This window comes from Notolepis coatsorum (genome assembly GCF_963971535.1).
Source record: "Notolepis coatsorum genome assembly, chromosome: 14".
Lineage (NCBI taxonomy): Eukaryota > Metazoa > Chordata > Actinopteri > Aulopiformes > Paralepididae > Notolepis > Notolepis coatsorum.
The window spans coordinates 33,031,356-33,058,228 of record NC_140178.1 but is presented as its reverse complement, the minus strand read 5'-3'; the positions used below and the strand labels follow the sequence as shown (position 1 = coordinate 33,058,228).

At 44.2% G+C, this 26,873-nt stretch overlaps 1 protein-coding gene across 2 annotated transcripts in view; it reads right to left on the bottom strand.

Moving 5' to 3' along the window:
• The window catches only part of slc4a1a (solute carrier family 4 member 1a (Diego blood group)), a 35,287-nt gene extending 9,250 nt beyond the window's left edge, over positions 1-26,037 (bottom strand). The window contains exons 1-19 of one of the 2 annotated variants that reach the window (XM_084328243.1): positions 25,883-26,037; positions 24,136-24,223; positions 23,608-23,663; positions 21,521-21,624; positions 20,698-20,750; positions 20,418-20,580; positions 19,848-19,983; positions 19,691-19,760; positions 19,026-19,068; positions 18,054-18,238; positions 16,783-16,990; positions 16,216-16,419; positions 14,101-14,249; positions 13,291-13,485; positions 12,226-12,471; positions 11,038-11,127; positions 2,399-2,565; positions 1,921-2,162; positions 478-647 (exon numbers count right to left, since the gene is read on the bottom strand). In XM_084328243.1, coding sequence (XP_084184369.1) covers positions 478-647; positions 1,921-2,162; positions 2,399-2,565; positions 11,038-11,127; positions 12,226-12,471; positions 13,291-13,485; positions 14,101-14,249; positions 16,216-16,419; positions 16,783-16,990; positions 18,054-18,238; positions 19,026-19,068; positions 19,691-19,760; positions 19,848-19,983; positions 20,418-20,580; positions 20,698-20,750; positions 21,521-21,624; positions 23,608-23,663; positions 24,136-24,162 — 2,508 coding nt within the window. In that variant the 5' untranslated portion in view covers positions 24,163-24,223; positions 25,883-26,037. The remainder of the gene's footprint in view (positions 1-477; positions 648-1,920; positions 2,163-2,398; positions 2,566-11,037; positions 11,128-12,225; positions 12,472-13,290; positions 13,486-14,100; positions 14,250-16,215; positions 16,420-16,782; positions 16,991-18,053; positions 18,239-19,025; positions 19,069-19,690; positions 19,761-19,847; positions 19,984-20,417; positions 20,581-20,697; positions 20,751-21,520; positions 21,625-23,607; positions 23,664-24,135; positions 24,224-25,882) is intronic. The other variant, XM_084328244.1, reaches the window with a different exon arrangement.
• Positions 26,038-26,873: the final 836 nt, after the last annotated feature.

The following is a 26,873-nucleotide window of genomic DNA, read 5'->3' as shown; positions in this document are numbered from 1 at the left end:
GAGAATATACAAATACAATTAAATATATATATATAAATAAATATATATATTCGGTTTAATCTGGCCCTTCACAACACCTATCCTATATTCTTATCAAATTAAGCCTCCAAAACAGACAAAAAAGTATTCACATTTGTAACCTTCAAAAACAGCTATACACATTTTATTTTTTTAAACCAATAGTGAATGACTAATTCTTAAATTTATAACAGCATTATATCTACACCGTCTGGCGTCTCTTGATCACTTACAGGTACATTGGTTTGTATTTAAAAATAAATGTTTTCTAACTAGGCCTGGGTGCACAGTTATGTCATAAAAGCTTGCGGTGAAGTGAAATTTGTACTGCATTATCAAAAATAGGTTTGAAATGTTTGATGTGCTTGTGAGTGAAACATCATCCCAGGATGCGAGGGTCTGCTGTGTAACCTTATTTATTCATGACTGTAGTTAAGTGCGTCTGTGTGTTTGTCGTACCCTGGTGGCGAAGGCCATGTTGGGATGGTGTTTCTTTGGTACGAACAGCAGAAGTATCCTGTCCCACATCTGGATGCCGCTGAGGGAGGTGATACCCATGTAGAGGAAGATTCCAAACAAGGCTGTCATGGGAATCATCTTCAGTAGAGGTTCCATGAAAATAGACACACCTGGAAGTCGAATATTTAATGAACAATTAACAGATTGATTGATTGAACATTTTATTAATAGATTGCAGAATGGGTACAATACAGTACAGCTCAATACACGCAATTGTTAAGGGGATGCAGACCAGAGAAAGACTTTCGTCTTGTTTACATCAGGGTCCCCCATTTTCAATTCATCACAGAGGGAGTGGATTGTAACTTTCGCCAGGACAACATTCTGTCACCCAGCTTCCCTTTGATTAGCAGAAAGAGGATTGTTGAAGCAGTCTTTGTCACGTTTGGATTATGGTGATGTCATTTATAGAAATGCTGCCCCTTTTACCCCTAGTCTATCACTCTGCTGTTAGATTCATTACTGCTGATAATTACGGCACTCATCATTACATCTTGTATGATAGAGACGTGAAATAAGCATCTGTTTATCTTTAAAGGGACACGCCAACATTATGGGAAATGCTCTTAACGTCTTCTCCAGAGTCAGACAAGAAAATAGATACTTATTTCCTCTCTGTGTGTTCAGTAGAAGGCTATCCGGCTGCCAACTAGCCTAGCTGTTGGCCAAAAACACATTTCCCTGAGTTTTAAGATAGGCTAGTGGTCCGTATCCGTTTTCATTCATTTGTGCTAAACTAGGCTATCTTACAGCCAGATAGCTTTCTACTGAACATGCAGAGAGGACATTTGTATCTATCAAATCAGAGTCTTGTCTGACTCTGGAGAAGACGGTAAGTGGTCATGTTTCTTTAAGGCCATTGATGAAAAATTGCCACCATATATCACAATGATGCTAGATTGGAATTATGGACCTTATCTGACCCGCTTAAATGATTGGTTTACACTTAAGGTCCCGCAAGTTTAATCTGAATTTGGTACGTCTGCCTTTTGTGTTGATGCACCAGCTTCCTGGAATGATCTTCAACTCACTTTCAAAATCAATACCCCCACTATCCCATGGACAATTTAAGAACATGATCACAAACCTCCCTACAAATTTGTAATTTTATTTATTTGATCTCTCTTCTTCCCTTTACACCTGTGTTTTGTCCTATTTTTGCAAATGTATTTCATCCCTTTTACATGTATTCTGAACAGTTTGCGCTTGTAATCTTGACAGCATTGCAAATGAGGGTAAAACTTCAATGTCCCTTTCAAGATTCAAGAGGTTTAATCGTCACATACATACACAAGACATATAGTGACATTTACTCTCTTTTCCGAGAGTAAATAAAGGTTTAAAATAAAATAAAAACGTCTCACAGCAGTCTGAGGCACTTACCGACCATGACGGCCACCAGCATGCCACTGATCCTCTGCTCAATCACCTTCTCGATCTCTGGCTTCGGGCCCTTGCTCATGACGGTGAGGGAGTTGGCGTGGGTGACGGAACGCACGGTGGCAGCACTCAGCCAGGGCACCCCGAAGATAGAGGCTATACCCCCCATGATGACGAGGATGAGGAGGTCCATATGGAAGCCAGAACCCTTCACCATCTTCCTCTCAGGCTTGCTCACAATCAGCCTGGAGTTCCACAGAGACAGGCAGGGGTCAGTGTTACAAGTAACAACACGCAAGGTAGGGATGTTACACCTTTGTTTTGAACATTACATATATAACATTACACAATAAACATACAGTTTATTACTATTTTATTACAATATTAATAATAACAAGTAATAGTTAGCAAAGAGTTAGCAAAAATGGTTGGTTAATTTATTTGTCATGGACTCATGGTGACGTTATTAGATGTCACCTACGTAGTGATCTGGGACTCGAGGAAGATGAGGATGAAGACCAGCACTGCCGGGACACAACAGGCTCCCATCATCCAGATGGGGAAGTCCTTATGTTCTCCCATGGGGTTGATGAACCAACCTCTGACCGCGGGATTGGTCACTTCAATACCCTTCGGCACTACCAGTTTCTGTACGGCATCAATTAGATTAGATTGGATTAGATTAGATTAGATTAAATGTATTGTCATTGCACAAGTACAATTACAGAGTACAATGAAATTAAGTTGGCATCTAACCGGAGTACAAAGTAGCAGCAATGTGCATAGCAGTATACAGTATAACATGTGAATATGTGGAGTATATACACGAGTAAATATGCAAAAATAATGTGTGCACAGTATTATTATATATACAGTGGTATGAGAATGAATACACTATGGTAATAAACCATACTAGCCAGTGGTTTAACTAATATGAGTAGGTATATATATATATATATATATATATATATATATATATATATATATATATATATATATATATATATATATATATATATATATATATATATATATATATATATATATATATATATATATATATATATATATAAATGTATATACAGTGTGTGTACATAAACTGTGTTTATTTACTGTATATTATCTCAAGGGTGGACAACATTTCGGTTAACAACAAACATAAAGTCTACCCACACACTGCAGGATCTTTGGTTCTGTACTGCTGTGGATTAACATTTCTGACATGGTTTGGTACAACCAGTCTTTAAAGATATAGACAAAAATAAAATAGCTGTTAATATGATTATTAACATACTTAATGAGGTATTAATTAGCTGGACCAGGTGTGCTGGCGGTGGAAACCCATGCAGTAGTAGTAGTAGTAGTTTATTCAGTCATCATCTCACACAATACAATATACACCATCATTTAACAATATATGATTTTACAGTGACTGAAAAGGTACAGACTGAAGCATAATGCTTATATATGCTTGTCCTATATTCTTAACAAAAATTAAGACTCCAAAACAGTATTCTAAAAGAAAATATAAAAAAAACAGTATTATTCACCCTTGTAGTTTTCAAAAATAGCTTTACAAACCATTTTCTTAAAAACCAAAAGCGAATTACTCATTCTTAACTATATATCAGCATTGTTCCACAAGTTAACCCCAATAATAGAAATACACCTAAATTTACAAATATTTCTCAAATCATATTTTCTTTCATGTATTGAAAAAAACCTTTGCACCCCATCTGGGAGTAACTGCTTTAGCGTACATTATTTGCATAGTTTTATAATAAACCAAATCATTCAATTTCATAATATGAGACTTTATAAACAATGGATTTGTGTGCTCATAGTAACCAGCCTTGAAAAGGTTCCGAATGGCCCGCTTTTGCAGTAAGACTATTGGATTTACTGTATTTTTAAATGTCGACCCCCATACTCCCACACACAGTAAGATATGTAAGGAAGTATAAGTGAGCAGTAAATGATGTGCAAGGCTTTGTAGTTTAATATATCCTTACATTTATACAATATTGCTACTGACTTAGATATTTTTCCTTGATTAAGGTTAACATGTTGTTATTGTAACTGCCTCCGTGTTCAAGTTTAAGTTTAAGTATGATGTCATAGTAGAACCGGCTAGAACATTAGTTCTGTCATCAAGATATGTAAGGAAGTATAAGTGAGCAGTAAATGATGTGCAAGGCTTTGTAGTTTAATATATCCTTACATTTATACAATATTGCTACTGACTTAGATATTTTTCCTTGATTATGGTTAACATGTTGTTATTGTAACTGCCTCCGTGTTCAAGTTTAAGTTTAAGTATGATGTCATAGTAGAACCGGCTAGAACATTAGCTCTGTCATCAACATTCTGGAACGTTCGTAATTCGTGATGATGTCATAGCTGAACATTCTAGAACCGCTCCCATCCCGCATTATAAGTGGAGGCTGCTGCACAAACAGTCCTTTGGGTAGCAGCCACAAGAAGTCACAAGAGTCCCTAATTTCCTCTCGTATTGCATGCAGCCAATAAGGTACGTTTGGGGTCGTAAAGGTGTGTCGTATGTGTAGGCCCCGGCCATGTAGCTCGGGTGCTAGCTAAAGGCTTGCTAAGTGTAGCACCCTGAATATTCAACTATTATTCAGAAGTGCTGACTTGCCTTTTATCTCCCCTTTGTGCACAAAGACATGTTGACTAGTTTCCATTGATATTCTCTCGAACAATGACGCAAGTTTCTCCTTCTCTCACCAGCTGGAATATGGATTATAAACAGTACGCTGAATCATATTCAATCCATCCAGTTCTCTTCCTGTGGGGCTAGGTGGCGGTTCCAGCAGGGGGCGGCAGGTGGCAGGCGGAGCGCACGAGAGAGAGAAGCAAGCAACGAGGAAGAGGGAATCACCTGGAGGTGAAGGGAACCGGAAGCTCTCTTCGGCGTTGGATGTAGCAGTGAACGGTCGCAGCTACAACGGGAGGTGCTTTGGAATAGCCCCGTTAAAGAAGTGAAGCCAGAGAGCCCCGCCGGAGCGAGCAACGGGTGATGAGACATACTTGCTAGTGACGGGTTATCCTAGAAGTATCCGTGATAGTGTGTGAGTAAGAGAAACCGAACCCAAGGACTAACGTCTAAGCTAACGAGGCTAACATCTAACGTTATCGAGTTATAGTAGCAGTGTGGGCGGTGTATTAGCATGCTGCTAACGGCTATATTGACTCCAGTATACACCGGGCGCGAGGCGCTGTAGCCAGCCACGTTGCGTTAACAGTATAACCGAATAGCAGGAGGGCTGTCTGGGACCCACAGAGTAGCTTCAGTTAAGGTAGGGCCAGAGTATTGTCGCGCGTCGACCCAGCGCCGGCCGTCAACAACCAGTCTTCGCCGGCGTTCGACATCTGCTCTGCACCGGCTGTCTTCAGCCCAGCACGGGAGTTCGTCCCGACCAGCAGAGGTCGCCATCACCCAGCACGCGCTCTCAGCCCGCTACTGCTCCCTCTGCTCCAGCCCCGCTTGCTAGCGCCCGTGACGAGAGCGTTCGACGCCATCTTGCTACCCGGACAGTGGTGGCGAGGCCTCCATCTTGGTTGAGTACATTAGAGCTTTGGTGCTCGGGATCTTATTGCACAGTACACCGTGTGATGCGGCCTACGGGTGAAGCTAATGTTGCTAACCACAGTTCATAGGGGTACCCCATAAACATTACATGCCGGCATTAGTTTAGGACTTTTGTTAGGTAGAGTGGGCCCACCTTTTCATTTATTTTGAGTGTAATAACGTGTATGTCCATGCCTCTTAATTTCCCGTCTCGTTAAAACTGTTTCTTCCTGGGGTACATTAATGCTGCCGTAATATGTAAAGCCTTAGAGGAAGGTATTATTGTATAAGTGTTATATATGTTATTATTATAATTATTAGTAATTAGGAATAATGATAGTATATGCCATTTGACTCACTGCCAGTAATACTTGTCACTGCCCAGTATAAGTAACACTAAACGAACTAAGACGGGAATTGTGTGTGTGCTTGTCCATTATTGTGTCTAACCCTAACCCTTTTTGATGCAGGTAATATTATTATTATTTAACTCTTTCTCCTTCCAGTCATTAAGGTCTCTAGTGGTCGTCGAGGGAGGGTACTGCTTGCGGGAGGAACAAATCTATCTATGCATATCAGTCACTAGGTGTGGGAGGGTTAACGGAGGTATTCAGGGAAGTGAGAGCGAGTTGGGGAGTACTGCTGACCGCCCCGGAGAGGCGAGGAAGACCAGAGTACCAAACCAGGTTGGTAAATCCCGGGCCCCACTCACTCCCACTACCAGGCCCCAGTTTGACGCTCCAGGCCCAAAGACGAGGGTGCAGTCAGACGGAGCTCTGCTGCGTCCAGCTATCTTGTGACTGCCAGCAACCGTTCCCACAAAGCAGGGATAATCCACCCTGCTACATAAGCATCAATGATTGACGGCCGTAATGTGCTTGTAGGTTAAGTTCATTGGGTTAACAACATTGCAAACTCCGAGACAAGTAGAGATAATATGGATGTATGTTGTTATGGTTTGATCTGTGATTTATTGTATTTCATGTATGTGTTCACAGTTCTCACGGTTCGGATTAAAATCGGTTCGGTTCGGATTGAAATAAATCCAATCAGTAATATCAAGAACGTGTGCTGTCATAATTGCAGTAGAGGAAGTTACAGTTATATTACATCTGACATCGTGTCTCGCTCTGCCATATTGAGATATCATCTTCATGCACATATTGTGCATGTGAAAAAGTTGACTACAGCGTGTTCCTACAAAACACAGGAAGTGGTCACGCTTACACCCTTAGATGACATGTGTCAACAAATGTACATGTTTGTGTGAATTTATGTTGTGCCGTTGTTACTGTAAAAATGTAATGATTGTGATATGTTGTTATTAATGAGACGATGAGCTGTATGTGTGTGTCACTGGAATTTCCCCAAGGGGATTAATAAAGGAATATCTTATCTTATCTTCCTTCTCTTTTTCCAAGCGTGAGATTGTTCATATGCACGTGCAACCAGTGGAACGTTATTATGAAGCGAAGGGAGAAATTGAAAAATGTTGGACTTTAGCCAGAGTTTCCCCAGCCCCCGGATCCTCATCGGCGCGTCCAGACGGAACGGCGACCCTATACTGCCTCGGTTCCTGACAGTGGACCGACGGACTTCGCACGGCGGTCGGCGGTCGAGCCACGCCGCGCACAGGTAGGGCCGTCATCGGCAATTCATAGTACTAGCGTTTTCACTACTGCTCGTTGTCCCGTGAGACGACCGGGCGGTGTGATAGCGCGGGGGGCTGTGTATTTGGATGAATATGGTCAACATGAAACGTTGTTAAATGTTTTTCCAATTATCATGGCGCGCGCAGCTACTGCTAATTCTAATGCCTTCGGGACGCCGCTTCCATGTGTACCGCCGGGATTGTATCCAGTTTTAACCCCTGCTTAACCATTACATTACTGAAGGTCAAACGGTGTCTAATGTTGCGGGTTTGGCTGAGGCAGGTGGCATCGGTCCTTTGCCCTGACATGGTAGAGCGGTATCCCGCCCGGAAGCCGACGCCAAGGGGCGAGTCGGCCCGGCAGGTGGCTGAGTGGGCTGACGAGGCTTATATCGCCGCAGTACAGAATGTAGCAGCGACTAATAACATTGCTCAATTGGCTGCTTTTCTGTCGGAAATGGTGTCGGGTAATGGGGTCTTAGGGCCAGGCGACGTCAAAACCATTGCATGGGGTTTTGAGGTTATTCAGCTTTTGACCCAGCCGCAAGCTATAACCGCAGGGGGGGCTAGGATGCTGTCGACTCTTATTCACAGACATCTGTGGTTGGAGCAGTCTCCCCTGGAGGAGGAGAGGAGAATTCTCCTCCTCAGGGCCCCCCTCTCCGTGGATGGACTTTTTGGTTTGTCGACGGAGGCGCGGGCGGCTTTTGACCAGGGCTCCACGCCGCCCCACACTGTGCAGTCAGAGGTGAGAGCACGGTCTCGCCAGCGGCTGCTGCGAGACCCCCGACCAGTGGCCATGTGTCCCCCACTTGAGATAACCTGGAAACAAAGAGAACAGGCTATCACGGTGCCGACAGCTTCGGCCGAGGGATTGGCTGAATTAGATGGGCACGCCTCCGCGAGGAGTAACCGTCGCCATCTAGCTGTGTCTAGCACGCTCTCCGTTCATTCCCCCCCGCTACACTACGGGATTCAGGGCTCTGTTGTGTCCCCTCTGGCTGTGGGCCGCGTTCTTCCAGTGAAGCGCAAGCGGCCCCACATATCGCTTCTCATGAAGACAGGGGCTGACATCCAGCTGCTAGCTAGGCCTGGGTCTGTCTATGAGAATGCTGTACTGTCAGGAGGCTCCCACACCACACGTCCTGCGTGTCCGTTTGGTGAGCCTGGTGTTGTATGTGACGACGGAGCAGGGATCCCTGTATCTAAATTTTTTTGTCAGAGTGGGAACCCTAGGCCCAGGAAGTCGCAGCGTGGGTTCCCCCAGCCCCGCCCTCGCCAGGCCAGGTATTACGTTAGTGCCTCCCCCGTCCGGACTTCCAATCCTAGCAGCGGTAGTGAGTCAGGCACACGTAATTTGTTGTGGTAGTAATATCACTACAGGGCTACGGTGTGTAGAGACCCACCCTATCGGGCAGCGTGAGGACCACACACCATGCATGTCCAGCCACAGAGCAGGCCATCCTCAGCAAGTTAATTTCTGTGCAATGCTCAGCGGGGGAACTACCTCATTCACCAGGAGTGTTGACTGTCGCTCCCCCCGTGTCAGACCGCCCCTTTCTGTCTGGGTCCCCCCTTGGATGCAATTGCCTCGTTGGTAGAGTCAGGGTGCGAAATCCCGACTCTGCGAGATACCTTGCTCGTGCGGTTGGCGAAACCGGGGTTTGCAATGCACAGCGGGAGGGACCGGGCCACCTATCTACGATTCTTAGCGGACCAGCGCCAGTTGGCAGCGGGGGGCGCTTTGGGATTTTTACCACGTATGGCTACAGAAGTGCCATATGTCGGTGTGGATGGAGAGAACGCTGAGGGTGGGGCTTGTGTTTGATACAGACTCTATTGTCAGAGTCCGTGGCAGTGACAGCTCTGGCCAACGAGATCTGTTCTCTGTTGGCGAAGCAGGCCATCGCCGTGGTCCCATGGGAGGACGCGATGAGTGGCGTTTACTCCCGATATTTTCTGGTGCCCAAGAAATCAGGGGGTGTCAGACACATACTGGATCTGTCCGCGTTCAATCGGTTAATTGTGGCGAGAAGGTTCCGAATGTTGAACGTCAAACACCTGTTATGCGCTGTCAGAGTGGGAGACTGGTTCACCTCCATAGACCTAAAGGATGCGTATTTTCACATCCCGATCTTCCCTCCTCACAGGAAATACCTACGCTTCCTGTTTCAGGGCATAGCGTACGAGTACCAGAGGCTACCGTTCGGCTACTCTCTGGCTCCTCGCACCTTCACCAAGTGCGTGGAGACCGCGCTGGGACCTCTGCGTCGTCAGGGGATACGAATTTTATTCTACCTAGATGACATTCTGGTCCTCAGCCGGTGAGAGGAGATCGCCAGGTCTCATACCAGGCAGGTGGTGGAATTCCTCACCAGCCTGGGCTTTGCTGTGAACTGGAAGAAGAGTACCCCTCTTCCCAGTCAACAGGTGGAGTACTTGGGCTTAATTCTAAGCTCAAGGTCTATGAGGGCAACCCTCTCAGAGCGGCGGCGAGAGGATATTCTCGCCGCGCTCGGGAGGTTCCGTCCTGGCAGGATGGTTACGGCGCTGTCTGTGATGCGCCTGCTCGGTATGATGGCATCTGCTCAAACTGTGGTCCCTCTTGGCCTCCTCTTCATGAGGAGGATACAGAGGTGGTTTTTCAGTATGAAAATAGACCCTGTGAGAGGCAAGTGGAAGCAGCTGAAGGTTCCATGTCAGTACTGGGGGACCTCGCCCACTGGGGGGAGCCTGGGGCCCTCACCAGCGGGGTCCCCATGGGCAGCAGACTATCACACGTCACGGTCTTCACCGACGCCTCCCTCACGAGATGGGGGGGACGTGTCGGACCGACGCAGTAGGGGGCAGCTGGCAAGACCATGCTGCCTGGTCTGCACTACATATCAATGTGTTGGAATTGAAGGCAGTGCTTCTAGTCCTCAAAAAGCTCGGCCATCGTGTGGTGGGCGAGCATGTTCTGATCAGGACGGACAGCATGACGTCGGCGTCGTATATCAACAGACACGGAGGAGTACGCTCCCCCTGTCTCCACCGGGCGGCGGTCGAACTCTGGCTATGGACATCTCTCAATCTGCGCAGCCTGAGGGCTCTCCACATCCCCGGCAGGGAGAATGTGGGTGCAGACGTGATGTCGTGGGGCGGTCCCCACCCAGACGAGTGGGGACTACGTCCAGACATAGTCAGACAGGTCTGGGACCGATTTGGGGAGGCCGCAGTGGACCTGTTTGCAAGCAGTCAGTCCTACCAGTGCCCTCTGTGGTTCTCGGTCAGTCGGAAGGACAACCCCTCTCTGGGAGTGGATGCCTTCTCGATGTATCCGTGGCCACCCGGGATTCTGTACGCGTTCCCCCCCATACACCTGATAGCTCAGCTGTTGGAGCGGGTATGTCAGGAGCGCAGGACTTTGATCCTGGTCGCGCCGGACCGGGGAACAGCTGTGTGGTTCCCGGCCCTGATTTAGCTCTTGGTGGCCCCGCCGTGGCCTGTTCCGTGGTCACCGCGGGCCCTCTCTCAGGCACGCGGAACACTGTTTCTGACTCCTGTTCTGGAGCAGCCTCTAATGGCTTGGCTGCTGAATGGGTGAATCTGGAGGGGATGCGTCTTAACTCTACTGTGGTTAACACCATCCAGAACGAGCACGCTCCGTCCACTACCGCGGTTTACGCAGGGGCCGGGACCTCTCCTGCACCCCGCCATCAGGTGGGCTAGCAGGTGTGTGTGGGTGTGGACCGTGGAGTGCTCTGTCATTAAAAGTGCTCAAAAATTTAAAAGATTTTGTAACTCTAATGTTATATGGCGTTTTCTTTTACCAAATAACACGTACTGCCCACATAAATACACTACCAATAGAGACAAACATTTTCTACAAACCCCTTACCTGAGTGTAGGCATCCTCAATCACAATATCTATAGCGATCATGAAGAAGATAGCGATGGGCACGCCGAAGTCTCCAATCAAGTGACGGATCTAGTAAAACAGAGATCAGAGGAAATGGACACAGACACAAACAATTATTTGTGGGATTCCTTTTTAAAGTGTTTTATGCAAAGTACTCAAATAATGTCTAATACTATTTAAAGGCAGAATTTGTAATGGTGTTGCACTTTGTTCAAAATGTTTTTGTTTTGGTCTTATGTGTCGATTGGAATTGAGTGGGGATAAGGGAGGGGTTTGCTATTGCATGGACCACACCTCAGGCTCTGCCAAGAGACGTCTGCAGAATCATAAATAATCTATTACTAAACTCCAACCCACACATCAGACCAAAAAGAAAAAGAAGCTAACTCATCCGAGGCTCTTTTGCCTCAAGGTCGTTGTTTGATGGCATTACAGATTCTACCTTTAAAAGGGGAAAGCCAGTCAGCATAATTATGATATTGGCAATGACTTATTCAGACTTCGCTATGCACAACACATCAATAGGCCTACAGGTTTTTAAGGAAGTATCTCTATTTATGTTTTATCCTCAATCGGGTATTGAGACAGTAGGAGGTAAGAGAAGCTTCAGAAAGAAGGACAATAATAATACTGTAGGTGCAGGGTTTTACCAACACCACACTACAAATACAAATAATGCTTGTGTTAATTACAGCTCCATCAAATGATGTAGATACAAAATACATACCTCGTCTTATAGGGACTGCTACCTTATCATTTCATTGAGCTATAATTTACACAACACAAGGATGCAATGTCCCAGTGACATCACTGATGGCCATATTCAAACTCCTTTGCTCTCAATAACTGTGACACTAAATTAATGTGCGCACAACTGCTTAGAGTTTTTGGACGTGTGAGATTATGTACAAAATAAATCAGCATTGAAACAGACAGTGTCATAGATGCGAATCATTCTCACATAGATTGAACCGGTTTTACACAAAGTGCCATTCCTGTGAGCCACCACTAGTGGCCATTCATCAGTGAGTGACTAAATGAATGAATGAATGTATGAATGAATGAATGAATGAATGAATGAATGAATGAATGAATGAATGAATGAATGAATGAATGAATGAATGAATGAATGAATGAATGAGTTAGTGACATAGGTATGGGTCTTACCGGGCCAGGTAAGAAGTGACCACTCTTGAATGTACGTAGGAAGTAGGCGATGAAGAAACAGCCGAACATAAGGCACATGGACAGCAGGGCAGTGTTGGGGTAGGGTCTATCAATCTCCATCTCTTTAATAGTCACATTGCCGTCTGAATGGATCTCCATGTGCTCTTTGATGATTGGGTGGAAGGGATTATCAATAGTGTCGTTCAGATGGTCATAGTTCAGAAGCAGAGGGTGGGCTTGGAAGATCTGAGCAAAAGAAGAAGAGAGAGAGAGAGACATAGCAGAATAAAGGCAAGGAGAGAGAGAGAGAGAGAGAGAGAGAGAGAGAGAGAGAGAGAGAGAGAGAGAGAGAGAGAGAGAGAGAGAGAGAGAGAGAGAGAGAGAGAGAGAGAGAGAGAGAGAGAGAGAGAGAGAGAGAGAGAGAGAGAGAGAGAGAGAGAGAGAGAGAGAGAGAGAGAGAGAGAGAGAGAGAGAGAGAGGGGGGAGAGGAAAAGGAAAGTGAAGAAAATAAAGATTCCAAATTAGGAAATCTACTTTACATTTACATTTAGTCATTTAGCTGGCACTTTTATCCAAAGTGACTTACAAGTTCTGTACAACAAGTCAGTACTAGGAAGGGTACAACTCTAGCAGCTAAGGGTACATCGTCAAACAGTGTCAAACTTGGATGCTACAGTCTTGAGTGCCTAGTAGTATAGACAGCACTAGGTAGTAATATACAGTAGGCAAGGTGGATTCCTTAGTAGCAGAGTGCATACTAGTAAAAGACAGTACGAGGGTTAGTAGTATTTTCTTCTTCTCCATTTCAGATATTGAAGAAGTGTGTCTTTAGAATACAAATTTTATTTTAAAAGCTGTGGATGATGGAATAATTTACCATATTTACACGGTGACCATTTTGCTCTTATGTCATGCTCAGGTTGGGGTTCCTCTGGATTAATTTCCAGGGGAATCCCACCCTGAGCATGACATAATAGCAAAATGGCCACCGTGTAAATATGGTCAATGGCGTCAGATCCAGGAGGAGTATGAAATTAATGGGAGGATTATTTGAGGTGGAGGAACCTTGATGAGTTTGCTGAAGGTCTCATAGATGAAGATGAGAGAGATGAGGATGGAGAAGATCTCTTGGGTGAAGCGTGAGATGAATCGGACCAGGAAGCTGCCCTCCATGGCCACAATGATGATCACGATCACTATCAGCCACATCCCCACCCAGATACGGCCCACGATGTACTCAATGCCCTGGCTCTTGCAGAACTAGAGTGTGGAAGAATAAAATCATCAGCTTGGAGTTATAAGATACCGTCCACGTTCAGAGTAGTTTGGTATTAAGATATGAAGCTTTAACCCTTTCACTACCACACTACAGACGGTTAAAATGTTCACATTCCATAGAACAAAACTAATGTGAACATAAAGACCTATTTGTAGAGTTGCATTGTTTAGATATCTTCAGCTAAGCTAAAAGCAAATGTGAGGGGGAAAAGGCTAAATGTTTAAAATCAGGGTTCTAATATGACAAATACACTAAGTATCAAAGATAAAATACTGATAAGGCAATGTTATCACATTATATGGCTATGTAGAGTTTTTAGACTGGACACAATAGTTACCCAACAATAGCATAGTCAATATACAGTATATAGTCAATATGGATACTTCAATGATATTTCATATCATGTCTTCATGTACATTTTGTGTCAACATGTTCAAATGTGTGTATGGTTCAGTGCATTACAACGAGGAGGCACTGCATATTAGGGATATTTTCCTATTATTGTCCTATCATTCAATCAATCAATCAATCAATCAATCAATCAATCAATCAATCAATCAATCAATCAATCAATCATATATCTATCTTGTACGTACTGCGTAGAAAGCTTCTTCAAACACCAGCAGTGGTCCAGAGAAGCCGATCACCAGAACAGGTTGAGCAGCGATGAGGCAGAAGATGATACCTTGGACACAGGTGGAGACCATCAGCTCTGACACACCCATCATCTTCTCCGTCTTGTCAGCTGGAGCCAGAAAACAGAAGATGCAGAGAAGAAAACGTTACATTAGCATCATAATGACATCACAGTGAGGGGTAACATCAAAGCACGTTGAACTGCTGCAGACGTCATACAGCCAGCAGATTGTATGCCACAGATGGCAGTGATGCCACAGATTACTTGTAAAAAATAATCTGATTACTGATTACTGATTATCCCTTTAAAAAGTAATCTAGTTACTTTACTGATTACTTGATTATGTAACTAGGTTACGAAGTCGTCGTCGTCCCCTGCTGCTGTCACAACATAAGAATGACAACAGTTTTTTTTTTTTTTTTTAATAATGCTTTATTGAAAGTGCATAATGTCATAAATCATGATTGGCTGCTCAGACAGTTCATCATGAGACGTCATCAGCCATCAGGCCATATACGGTCACAGCTGTCCACTGCTCAGGCACTCTAGGACAGTGGTTCCCAAACGAAATAAAATAAGAAAATGTATATAATATAATTTTAATTAAAAATAAAATTGTAAAACCGTTGTGTAATATAAAACATGGTATTATAGTTTGTTATTCTCATGTGTGTGTGGCTGTGTGCGTGCGTGCACGAGCACACGTCCCATCTCCGGTCTAGCTGACTGTACCCCTGGCTCTCTTATCATCAGCATTATGAGGTAGTAACTAAATAGTAACGCACAGCCACTTGGAAAAGTAACTGTAATCAGATTACTGGCTTGTAAAAAGTAACAAGTTAGATGACTATTTACTGAAAAAAGTAATCAGATTAGAGTAACTAGTTACTTAGTAACTAGTTACTGGCATCACTGCAGCAGATACATCTCTATGGCTCTATCTAAAAAGAAAAGAAAAAGAGAGAGACACTGATAGGACCTGCAACAACTGTGCTCCCATATATCACCACTTCAAACTCAAATAGACAATATTTCTGCCACAGAGCGCCGTCAGACCTGATAAGACCCGATGAACCATGGCTGAAACATTGTTTATTTGTATTTGAAGGTGCTGTAAGTGGTATTCCTTTGTTAAAATAAGTGTTGAATAGCTCTACATTCCAACAGCCATCGCTGATAGAGTGTTTGGTCAGTAACATGGGTCCCCCAGTCTTTCTGCTCTGCAGTAAACAGAAATAACTTTTCCGGTATCCCACTCCCACTTTATCCAATCAGGAGAGAGAACACTAGATTCTTACTTATTTCAGGAAATCTTGCCAAATTTGCTTACTGCACCCGCAGATTATTTGACTTATTAAAACTAGTTTTTATTTCTTATTTTTGCAGTATGGAGTTTTCTTTCTTGATTGGATAAAGTGAGAAAGGGATACCAGAAAATGTATTTTCTCTTTACTTGCAGAGTGGAAGGACTGGGAGATCCATGTTACTGACCAGGCAATCTATATCGGTGATAGTCGCAGTGCAGAGCTATCATTTTAACATGTATACCACTTATTCTAACAAACAAAAATACCACTTACAGCACATTTAATATGAATAATGAATAATGGTGTTATTTTTATTATTATTAAAGGTGTAATTAGTAAAATGTATAAAATATTAAGTGCAATGTTCCTAAGTGCAATATTCTACCCTTCAAGTGCAATATTCACAAGTGCAATTATCTACCCACTACTGTCTGACACTGCAATTGTGATTGTTATTTTGTATTACTTGTGTGTATAGTATCCTATTGTATAGTATTGTGATATTAAGTTCCTTTTTTATTACTTGTGTGATTTTATGCTTATTTTCTATTACCAGCACTTTAAGTTCGAGTCCCTAATCTCGTTGTACGCAAGCATAATGACAATAAAGTCTATTCTATTCCATTCTATTCTAATAAAGTGGTGGTGATGTACTGTACTGGAGCACAGCGGCTCCTGTGGCTCTTTTTGCTCCATTGTTCCGACCCAGTGGCAGGGAGGCGCATGTGAGACACCATTCTCACGCCTCCATGGAATCTTCTACTCACACAGAAGTCCCCCAAAGGTGATGGCAGGGGACAGGGCGGCGAAGTAGATGAAAATGACGGCGGCCAGAACCTGGGGGTTCAGGGCGTCGGTGTAGTCGCTGATGTAGTGGCGGTACCGGCGCTTCAGGTCGTTCACCATGCCCCCGAAAGGAACGCCGGTGCGGGCCAGAGGGTCCTCTCTGGGCCCCTCGTCAACTTTGTCGACTGAGTGAATGAACAGAACAAACACAACGTTAAAAACCTTGCGCCTCCGTGTAATATCTCATATCTAACCATTGGGGTCGGATGGGATCAAACTTCACTATTCTGAATTCTGTAAAAGTAGACATTTTCCCCTAAACATTTTCCCATTTTTAAATATGAAACAAGTTTCCTTGTATTAAACGTTATAAACTTCATAATAAACTAATTTCAGATTAGTTTAGCAAAACAACAGGAAATACAATCTTTCGAGCACATTTTAGGCAAATGTCTACTTTTGCAGAATTTAAACCTGAAGGTACATTTAGGTGGAATTCCCCTTTAAAATTAAATCAGTTTATTTATGTAGGCATAATGTATACTGACATTTGACCCTGTCCCCAAATGCAATCCGAGTGTCAGCGGGGCGGAGTCTGTCATGCAGCATCTTCTTCTGGAAATCAATGATTGGCGCCAGCATGCCCTGGTCTTGGATCTCAGTGGGCGGAATGACTATGCTACAGTCCATGAAGTCAGCGATGGCATTGGTCACCTCGACGTCAGTCTCAGCTAGGTAGGCCTCAAGACAGAATACCTGTGTGAGACAGGCAAAAGAGGGGAGTTAGTCTCTGTTCCATGCCACCCTAAAAGAACAATGTGAAGGGCAGTTACAGTAGTTCTGTGGTATAGCGGACGACAGGTGCATGATGTAGTGGAGGGGAGTTAGTTCTGTGAGACAGCCAGGTTTTATAGTGGAGAGAGTTAGTTCTGTGAGACAACCTGGTGATATAGTGGAGAGGAGTTCGTTCTGTGAGACAGCCGGGTGATATAGTGGAGAGGAGTTAGTTCTCTGAGACAGCCAGGTGATATAATGGAGAGGAGTTAGTTATGTGAGACAACCTGGTGATATAGTGGAGAGGAGTTAGTTCTGTGAGACAGCCAGGTGATATAATGGAGAGGAGTTAGTTCTGTGAGACAGCCGGGTGATATAGTGGAGAGGAGTTAGTTCTGTGAGACAGCCAGGTGATATAATGGAGAGGAGTTAGTTCTGTGAGACAGCCGGGTGATATAGTGGAAAGGAGTTAGTTCTGTGAGACAGCCGGGTGATGTAGTGGAGAGGAGTTAGTTCTATGAGACAGGTGATACGGTGGAGGGGAGTGTAATGGTTTTAAGAGACAGGCGATACAGTGGAGATGAGTTTAATAGTTCTATGAGACAGGCGATACAGTGGAGATGAGTTTAATAGTTCTATGAGACAGGTGATACGGTGGAGGAGAGTTAGTTCTATGAGACAGGTGATACAGTGGAGGGGAGTTAGTTCTATGAGACAGGTGATACGGTGGAGGGGAGTTAGTTCTATGAGACAGGTGATACGGTGGAGGGGAGTTACTTCTATGAGACAGGTGATACGGTGGAGGGGAGTTAGTTCTATGAGACAGGTGATACGGTGGAGGGGAGTTACTTCTATGAGACAGGTGATACGGTGGAGGGGAGTTACTTCTATGAGACAGGTGATACGGTGGAGGGGAGTTAGTTCTATGAGACAGGTGATACGGTGGAGGGGAGTTAGTTCTATGAGACAGGTGATACGGTGGAGGGGAGTTAGTTCTATGAGACAGGTGATACAGTGGAGGGGAGTCTTTCCTCTTCTCTCTTACCCAGTCGGCCATCAGGGCGCCCATAGCGCGGCCACACTCATGGTAGTCTACCCCGCTCTTACTGGGGCCCACCAGGACAAAGACGAAGCGCACGGGCACAGGGGCCTCCAGGGCGGACTCCATCACCACTGAGTCCCTCAGCCTGACGAAGGCCACAGCGGGCTTCTCCAGTGAGTCCAGGATACCTGGGGGAAACAAACAAGTGATACAACTGTATTTTACCATGAAAGGAGTTACATAACATCTCAGCAAATTACTCTAAAACTGTATTTTACCATGAAAGGAGTTACATTACATCTCAGCAAATTACTCTAAAACTGTATTTTACCATGGAATGAGTTACATAACATCTCAGCAAATTACTCTAAAACTGTATTTTACCATGAAAGGAGTTACATAACATCTCAGCAAATTACAAACTTATTTGAAGAAATACAGGCATTGAAACAGGAGGCGGAAATGGAAACAATGAATGATGCAAATAACTTTTTGGAGGAAAACTGTTAGCTTATTTGCCATCTACCCTGGAGTTAGACAAGAAGATACATAACTCTTTATTATCTGTGCATGCAGTAGGAGTAGGAAGACGTTGGGAACTAGGCTAATGGAGGAACCTACTTCCAGTGACTGACGCTAAGCTAGGCTAACGCGCGCGTCTTCCTACTCCTACTGCATGCACAGAGAAGAAAAAGGGTATGTATCTTCTTGTCTAACTCCAGGGTAGATGGCAAATAAGCTAATCTCCCAAAATGTTGGAGTTTTCCTTTAACTCCCTTTACTACATGACCAAAAGTAGAATGCGCTCCTGCAACACGCACACACACAACGTAGTTAAACTAACGATTAAACAACAACAAGTCCCCAATATGGTGACGCACACAATCATGCTGATGATCCAGACACAGCATTAGTCAAACCAAATGATCTGGAGTGCTGTGCTACTGTGTCTGTACCCACACCTCATCCACTTACCTGTCAGGACAATGGAGGCCTCCACGTTGTCAGACGTGTCTCTCTGCAACACAATAGGATGTTGGCGTGAGTGAGTTTCAGTCACAAGATGTCGAGGAGTGATGGGCGGCATTTAGCAATGAGAATTGATTGATTGATTGATTGATTGATTGATTGATTGATTGATTGATTGATTGATTGATTGATTGAAAGCTTTATTAACAGATTGCAGAATGGGTACAATACAGTACAGCTCAATAGTAACAACTGCTAAGAGGATGAAGACCAGAAAAAGCCTTTCGTCTTGTTTACATAAGGGTCCTCCATTTTCAATTCATCAAGACATTTATGACATACAAGACATACAAATATACGTAACTGTGTAAGAAAAAGAGATCATAAAAAAATATATACATCCGAAGGGGAAGAAACTGTACATTGCAGGGGGTTGGGTGGGTGGGGGGGTGGGGATCTTTACATTTACCGGGGCCAGTTTCTAATTGCAGCCAACCGTAGGTGCTCTTTGAGAGCGGTTTTGAAGGAGGGTAGGGATTCACATTCCTTTACGGCTGTGGGTAGGGCGTTCCACATTATTGTGGCATAATTGCGAAATGTGTTTAGTCCCTTGTTTATAAGGGAATACGAGGGAAAGAATACGAGGATGGATGAAACGTGAGGCATTATACCTTCTTGGCGACGGAGAAGGTCTGCATCTCAATGTCTCCTGGGCCAGTAAGTGCAGGTGCAGACGACTGACTGTCAGGGCAAACAGGGAGAGAGCATAAAGCATAATGCAGTAATATATACCTTATAATGAAACGTAAATTGTACACAGCTTGTTACCTGCGTCTCATCAGGAGAGCCCTCAGCAGGGCGTCCCGCTCGCTGGAGCTGATCGCATTCCTGTTTAATAGTTCATCGGCCACCTTCTCTCCCACACCAGACAGGCTGCTGGCGTTCATGTTAAGCATAATGGCCCCTGAGAACAGTAGGACCATCAGAGACAGTCACCAAAGGAACATGACGTTGCTGTTAATGTTGCTTTCAGTGCTCGGCAAGAAAGGGGCTCTTAAATGAACACGCCAATATTTGGGGAAATTAGCTCACCGTCTTCTCCAGAGAGAGACAAGAAGAGATACCAGTTTCCTCTCTGTGCGTTCAGTAGAAAGCTATCTGGCTGCACGTTAGCCTAGTTTAGCACAATGAATGGAAGCGGACATGACCGGTTAGCCTTCGGGAGAGGTGTTGGACAATGCCTAGGCTAACCGGTATGTATCTTCTTGTCTCTCTGGAGAAGACGATAAGCTTCCCAAAAATGTTGGCGTGTTCCTTTAAACTAATTCCCTTTAGTTCCTACATTTGACAATAATTCCTCAATCTTATCTCCTTCTCTGCGAGGGTTCTGCTTGTCACCTGAGGCCATGGTCCTGCGGAGCTGGATCAGACTCTTGAAGGTGAGGTAGGAGACGTGCGAGGGGCCCCATTGGCCTGACTGGTTGAGGTTCTCCTCGTAGCCCACCCAGCGGGCGGTCTCCTGCCAGGTGCTGTCCTGGAGCTCGTTCAGCTCCACGTAGGCCTACGGTAAACAGAACGCTGTTAAGTCAAGGAGTGTGGCCTGCGTTGGTCTGAATATATGCGAGGCGTTTGAGCAGTCAGTCTCCTGTAGAGGGAGGCAGACAGAGGGCAGACTCACCTGGGCATCCCCTCTGGTGGTGGCGTTGGTGTTCAAGTTCAGGTGAGGCATGGCTGAAACACATCGATGATCGTTCGTGAGTTCATCAGCTTTTCATTGGAATAATCAATCGTTTATGCACAGGGACGGAAATGTAAAACCCAAATGGCTTCACAGAGCTTTAGAACTTTAGTCAATGACACACAGGGACACCTTCTAAGGAACTCTAACGGCCAGCTTTGCAAGCAGCTGCCTCGGCATTGCTGCTTTAATCATATAGGAACATCTCTCGCTTTCGCTGTAGCTGTAGCTGCCCCCAGACTGTGGAACTCCCTCTCCCCCCTCATCCGAGGCTCTGACACCATCAACCTCTTCAAAACCAAGCTAAAAACCCACCTGTTCACACATGCCTTCACGTAACACGGCCCCGCTCCCAAGTAGCCCACCCCTGACTTTCTTTTAAGCCAAGATTCCGTTGTTTTGTTTTGCTGTTGTTTGTTTTGTTTGTTAATTTCAACCACTTCATCCAATTGGACAGAACCTTGCTTCCTTTTTTATTTATTTTTTTTTATTTTTTTTGTTACTATACACAGATATTCATAATTTATTTTTTATCTTTATGTATTTTATTATATTTTTTTTCAATTTTATTTTTTTATTTGTCCATCCTTTCCTTGTACAGTGTCCTTGAGTCTGAGAAAGGCGCTTCTCTCTTAAAATCCAATCTATTATTATTATTATCTCGATGCCAGCAAATGCTTCACTCTGTTGCCAGTTGTTGAGAGCGTAGCCCATCTACCTTGACCAATAATTGCTTGGCTGTGTATCACTTCACCACCCTTACCCTCTGAGTCAGTAGGGACGAAGGGCTCCATGGCCAGCTCGTTGTTCTCCTCCGCCCCCCTCCTCTGCTCCAGGTCATAGCTGTCACTGTGGCCTGGTGGGGTCCTGGTGGGGAGGAGACAGAGAGACAGAAAGGTTAGGAAGAGTAGGGGTGCTGCTCCACACCGCGTCTCACCGGACCACACGGACAGGCCAGGAACCGGTCATTCTGCTTGTGAAGCGATGCAAGTCAGCCCTGACAGGGTGAAAGATGTGTTGTTGTGCTTTCTTGGTCTTGGAAGTGTGTGTGTGTGTGTGTGTGTGTGTGTGTGTGTGTGTGTGTGTGTGTGTGTGTGTGTGTGTGTGTGTGTGTGTGTGTGTGTGTGTGTGTGTGTGTGTGTGTGTGTGTGTGTGTGTGGGGGGGGGGGGGGGGGGGGGGGGGGTATAGGTCAGAAAGACCCAGAAAGGTATGAGTTTGCAGTTTAAAGGATCACGCCAACATTATGGAAAATGTGCTTATCATCTTCTCCAGAGTCAGATAAGAAGATAGATACCAATTTACTCTCTGTGCCTTCAGTAGAAAGTTATCCGGCTGCAGCTAGCCTAGCTTAGCACAAATGAATGGAAACGGATATGGACGACTAGCCTAGTTTAAAACTAGAAAGGTGTTTTTGGCCAACAGCTAGGCTAGCTGGTCCTTATCCGCTTTCATTCATTTGTGCTAAACTAGGCTAGCTTGCAGCCGGATAGCTTTCTACTGAACACACAGAGTAAATAGGTATCTATCTTGTTGTCTGACTCTAGAGAAGATGATACGCGCATTTCCCATAATGTTGGTGTGTTCCTTTAAATATTTAAAGGAAATGTGTAAGTGGTATACTTTTGTTAAAATAATGTGTTAGCTCTATATTCCAACAGCCATCACTGAGTGTTTATCCACTTTATCCAATCAGGAGAGAGAACCCTAGATATTTAAACTTATTTCAAGAAATCTTGCCAGGCCAAATTTGCTTACTGCACTGGCAGATTATTTTTACTTGTTTCAAGCCAAGGACACATTTTCTTAAAACTAGTGTTTATTTCTTATTGTTGTCAGACCATTTTTGCAGTGTGGAGTTCTCACTCCTGATTGGATAAAGTGGGAACGGGATACCAGAATATGTATTCTCTGTTTACTGCAGAGCGGACTGGGAGACCCATGTTACTGACCAGACAATCTATATCAGTGATGGCTGTTGGAGTGTAGAGCTATTATTTTAACACATAGACCACTTACTTTAACAAACAAAAAAATACCACTTACAGAACCTTTAACACATGGGGTGTTTTATCAAGTGGTGTGAGTTAAAGATAATTCTCTGAAAAGTTATCTGAAAAAAAAAACAGACGTGCCATCCTGTCTACGGCCAGGAGAGGGCAGGGTTGTGCCATCTATCTTTTCTTGTTTTATACCACTGCTATGAACAGCTTGGCGTTGTGTCAGACACAGTAGATGATAACAAAAATACTTCCCAGACAGGCATCCCAGACAAGAGCAAGTGAATGGCACTTTTCAAACCCACTCCTTTGATTTCCCAGAATGTCGGAACCCGGTGCAGACAGACAATATGTTAAAGCCGCTTCAAAACCTTCAAAACCGCTCTAAAAGAGCACCTACGGGAGGCTGCCACTCGAAACTGGCCCTGGTAAATGTCCAAACCTCCCCCCACCCAACCCCCCCCCCCCCCCCCAATGTACAGTTTCCTCCCCCTCAAATGTATATATTCTCTTTTTAGAAACTCTGCCTGTAAATAAACAGTACTGTATACTTGTATATCTTGTATGTCATAAATGTCTGGATGTAACAGTACTGTATTATGTATCTGTATGTCGTGTATGTCATAAATGTTATTATGAATTGAAAATGGGGGACCCTGGTGTAAACAAGACGAAAGTCTTTCTCTGGTCTGCATCCCATTAACAATTGTGTGTATTGAGCCGTACTGTATTGTACCCATTCTGCAATCTGTTAATAAAATTTTCAATCAATCAATCAATCAATCAATCAATCAATCAATCAATCAATCAATCAATCAAAAGAAGGAAGAAGGAGAAAAAGAAGGGACTCACAATCTGAGTGGTGGGGGGAAGGCTGAGTCATTCTCTACATATGACATGTCACTGCCCTGGAGGAGACGAGGGAGAAAGAGGGATTCATGGAAGACGGGTGAGATCAGAGGTAGAGGAGCATCAACAGACCGAAAAATGCAGGTTAGAAACAACACGCTCACAGTCAAAATGCAGACTTGCTGTCCCAGTCAATCTTTCCAAGATCACTGTCCTCTGAGAAAGTATTTATGTATGTATATAATATCAGTATGGTATAAGATCCTCACCGTGATCTTTATATTGCAGGGTGGCTTAATTCAAGCTAAATCTGGTTGAATCAAATTTAGAAGACTAAAGTCAAGACTCTTAAGTCATGACCTCTTCTCATAGGTGTTTTCAAAGCACAGTGGTCTTGGAATTTGGCTTAAATTAAGAGGACGGCTGAGGTACTGCTAGAATGTGGGATTACATATCTGTCACCATCACTGTGATCAAGGTAATTTATACAACCATCACATTCTTTGTAACTGGTCAAACATTTTCGCTAACCTCCCCAAAAGACAGGTCGTTTTCCATGTGTGTGTTTCAGATGCTGTGCCGTCTGTCTGTTATATTCTCAGCTACGTTTATGCATTACCTATAAGACAAGATCAATGAACACACATGACTCTAATATGAGAATAATTCCGATGAGAACACATATCGTAATCAAGACGTGACTGTAATAGAAATCATGATAGACTCAGGATAGGACCCAGATAATACAATAATGATACAGAAAAGGACACGTGCCGTTCTTCCTGAGCGGACAGTATATACAGTACATCATCCGGAGCGGATGAAATATAACTGATTTGGCCTGTGCCTTAGGAGGTGAAATATTTGAATACAATTGGTTTTTCCAACAACTACATATCCCACTAAGCTCAGTTCCGAGGGATTTGGAGGCCCCCGCCTGTCAAAAGATACCGCCATCTCAGGTCACATCTCGTAACCCCGGCTAAAAGGCAGATAGCGAGTCAGCCGTTGAGACCTTGCTTGTGGTTTGAGTAGTAGGGAGATGTGCAGAGTCTTATCTCTGTGTTACGCCCTCCCTCTGTCAGATACCCCAGCACTCCTCTGCCGTTCAGTAACAAACTCAAACTCCAAATGATATTGCGGCAATATATAATATAATATTGGTGTGGCGGACAGGAGATACAGGAGATAATCTGGAAATCTAAAGGTTGCCGGTTCTATCCCCCGCTCATCCGGGCAGCGTGTTCAGACACTGAACCCCTAAGCTGCTGCCCAGGTGCTTGTGGCAGCCCACTGCTCCTGAGTGCTTAGGACGGGTCAAATGCAGAGAAACTATTTCCTCACAGGGGACAAAAAAGTACTTATTATTATTAATAGAAAATGTGTACAGTAGCCTACAGCCTACTTTAAGGCAAAACAGAGTAACTGGGATTTACACAGTAAATCTATAATATTTAAACAACATATAATTCACATTTTGGTTGTCTGTTGCACATCAGGTCTGCACCATGGGAAACACGCATCATTAAGATATGAATTGTGCAATTATGCTATTAGGTTCATTGGCTTGATTATTTATATAGTTAAAGCGGATCCAATATTTCAATGCTTCAGTAATTCTGTATGGACATATCTCTTATGAACAAATACAGAGATGTCAGCACACCTGGCAAGAAACAATATTTCATATTAAGACACAGTTTGTAATACTAAGCATGAAATATCCTCAGACGTTGACATTTCATTCTAACAGCTGCCATAGGAGAGATAAGGAGACAGTGACGATCACTAGTAACCTTTTTTCTTACACCCTGTGAACTTAAAACTGCTAAATACTGCAACATAGAATCAATATGAACATTACAATTGAAAAAATACTGTTTGCCATAAGTCATATGAATCATTACTGGTCTGAAGTGACTTTATTTTTCAAATATGAAAATTCCTTATGACCCCCCCCCCCCCCCTCCCCCACCACCCACTCGTTAGTAAAAGTTGTTTCAAACATACCAAATATTGTAATTTTTTAAATCCCCAAATTCTTAGTTTTCTCCTTCCTCTGAAGGAGGACTGACTTCAGAAAATAATCTGGCCTGAATTATTGTCTTACTGCCTGTTCTTACAGATACCTACGAAGGTGTAAGTCAATAGAAAGTTGGAATGTGAGACCAGGTTCTCCTCAATCCATCTAATTTCACCTGTGCTCCACCCAACCTCCACCACCCCTCTATACTGTCTCGTATGACAGACTCCAGGCCAGAGGAGGCCACACCCTTACCTGGATACAGGTATCCCCGCCTGGTCTGTGGCCGTAGAAACAGGACGAATACCGTACGCGTAGACGTGCCCAGTGATGAGTGATCTAGAACTGATGAAGAGGAGTAGAGAGAGAGAGAGCGCGACACGGAGGGAACACCCACATGAAACTACGTTGATGGAAAGAAACTGCACCCCACAAGCCACTAGTCGCTCGGAGGGGGGGGGGGGGGGTTGGGGGGAGATAAGGCCTGTATTGTGGACGAACGTCCCTATCAGCCTAGGACACCTTGGGACAGGGATACCCCAACCCGTCTCTCCCCCCTCCGCCCTCTCTTGCTTGGATCAAGGCCGAGTCAGCACACAGCTTCAGTAACACCAACCTGTATGGACCGGCAGGGTCAACTTCACCCTGGCTGAGGGGTACAAGGGGGGGGTCGATGATATCAGGTGGAGAGCATCTTGACCTCTTACGTCATCTTGTTTACGTGTTGAGGATTTCCCTTCTGATGCAGGGGAATCCCCCCCCCCCCCCCCCATCATCTTCAGAATGTCTAATCACATCAACTCAGCTTTTTTTCTTTTTCCATGACAGCTCATTACTCTCTCCATCTTCCTCAGGCTTGATGCTTAGACCATGTGACCTCAACTTTAATCTTTATAGCCTCAAACGCAAGGAGTCAGGACAGTGGTGGTAACATATCTGAAGTTAAAGGATAACTCCACTGTTTTTGACATGTGGGTCCCATGCCATTATATCCCTGAATGACAGTGTCAGGGATATTATGGATCTTCCCCCGACCACCGCTGCCTGTTACATAGGTTGGTTATTATTATTGTTGTATTTGTTGCATTAATTGTAACATTCAGAGTCATACCATGTTAAACATCAGGTTAGTATAGGTAAGTTATTTTTTATTCATATTATAGTTGATAATATTGGTAATTATCATTTCTGTCTCCTCTTCTCAGGTACCGCCCACCCCTTCCTGTAGAGTCTCCCGATTGATTGA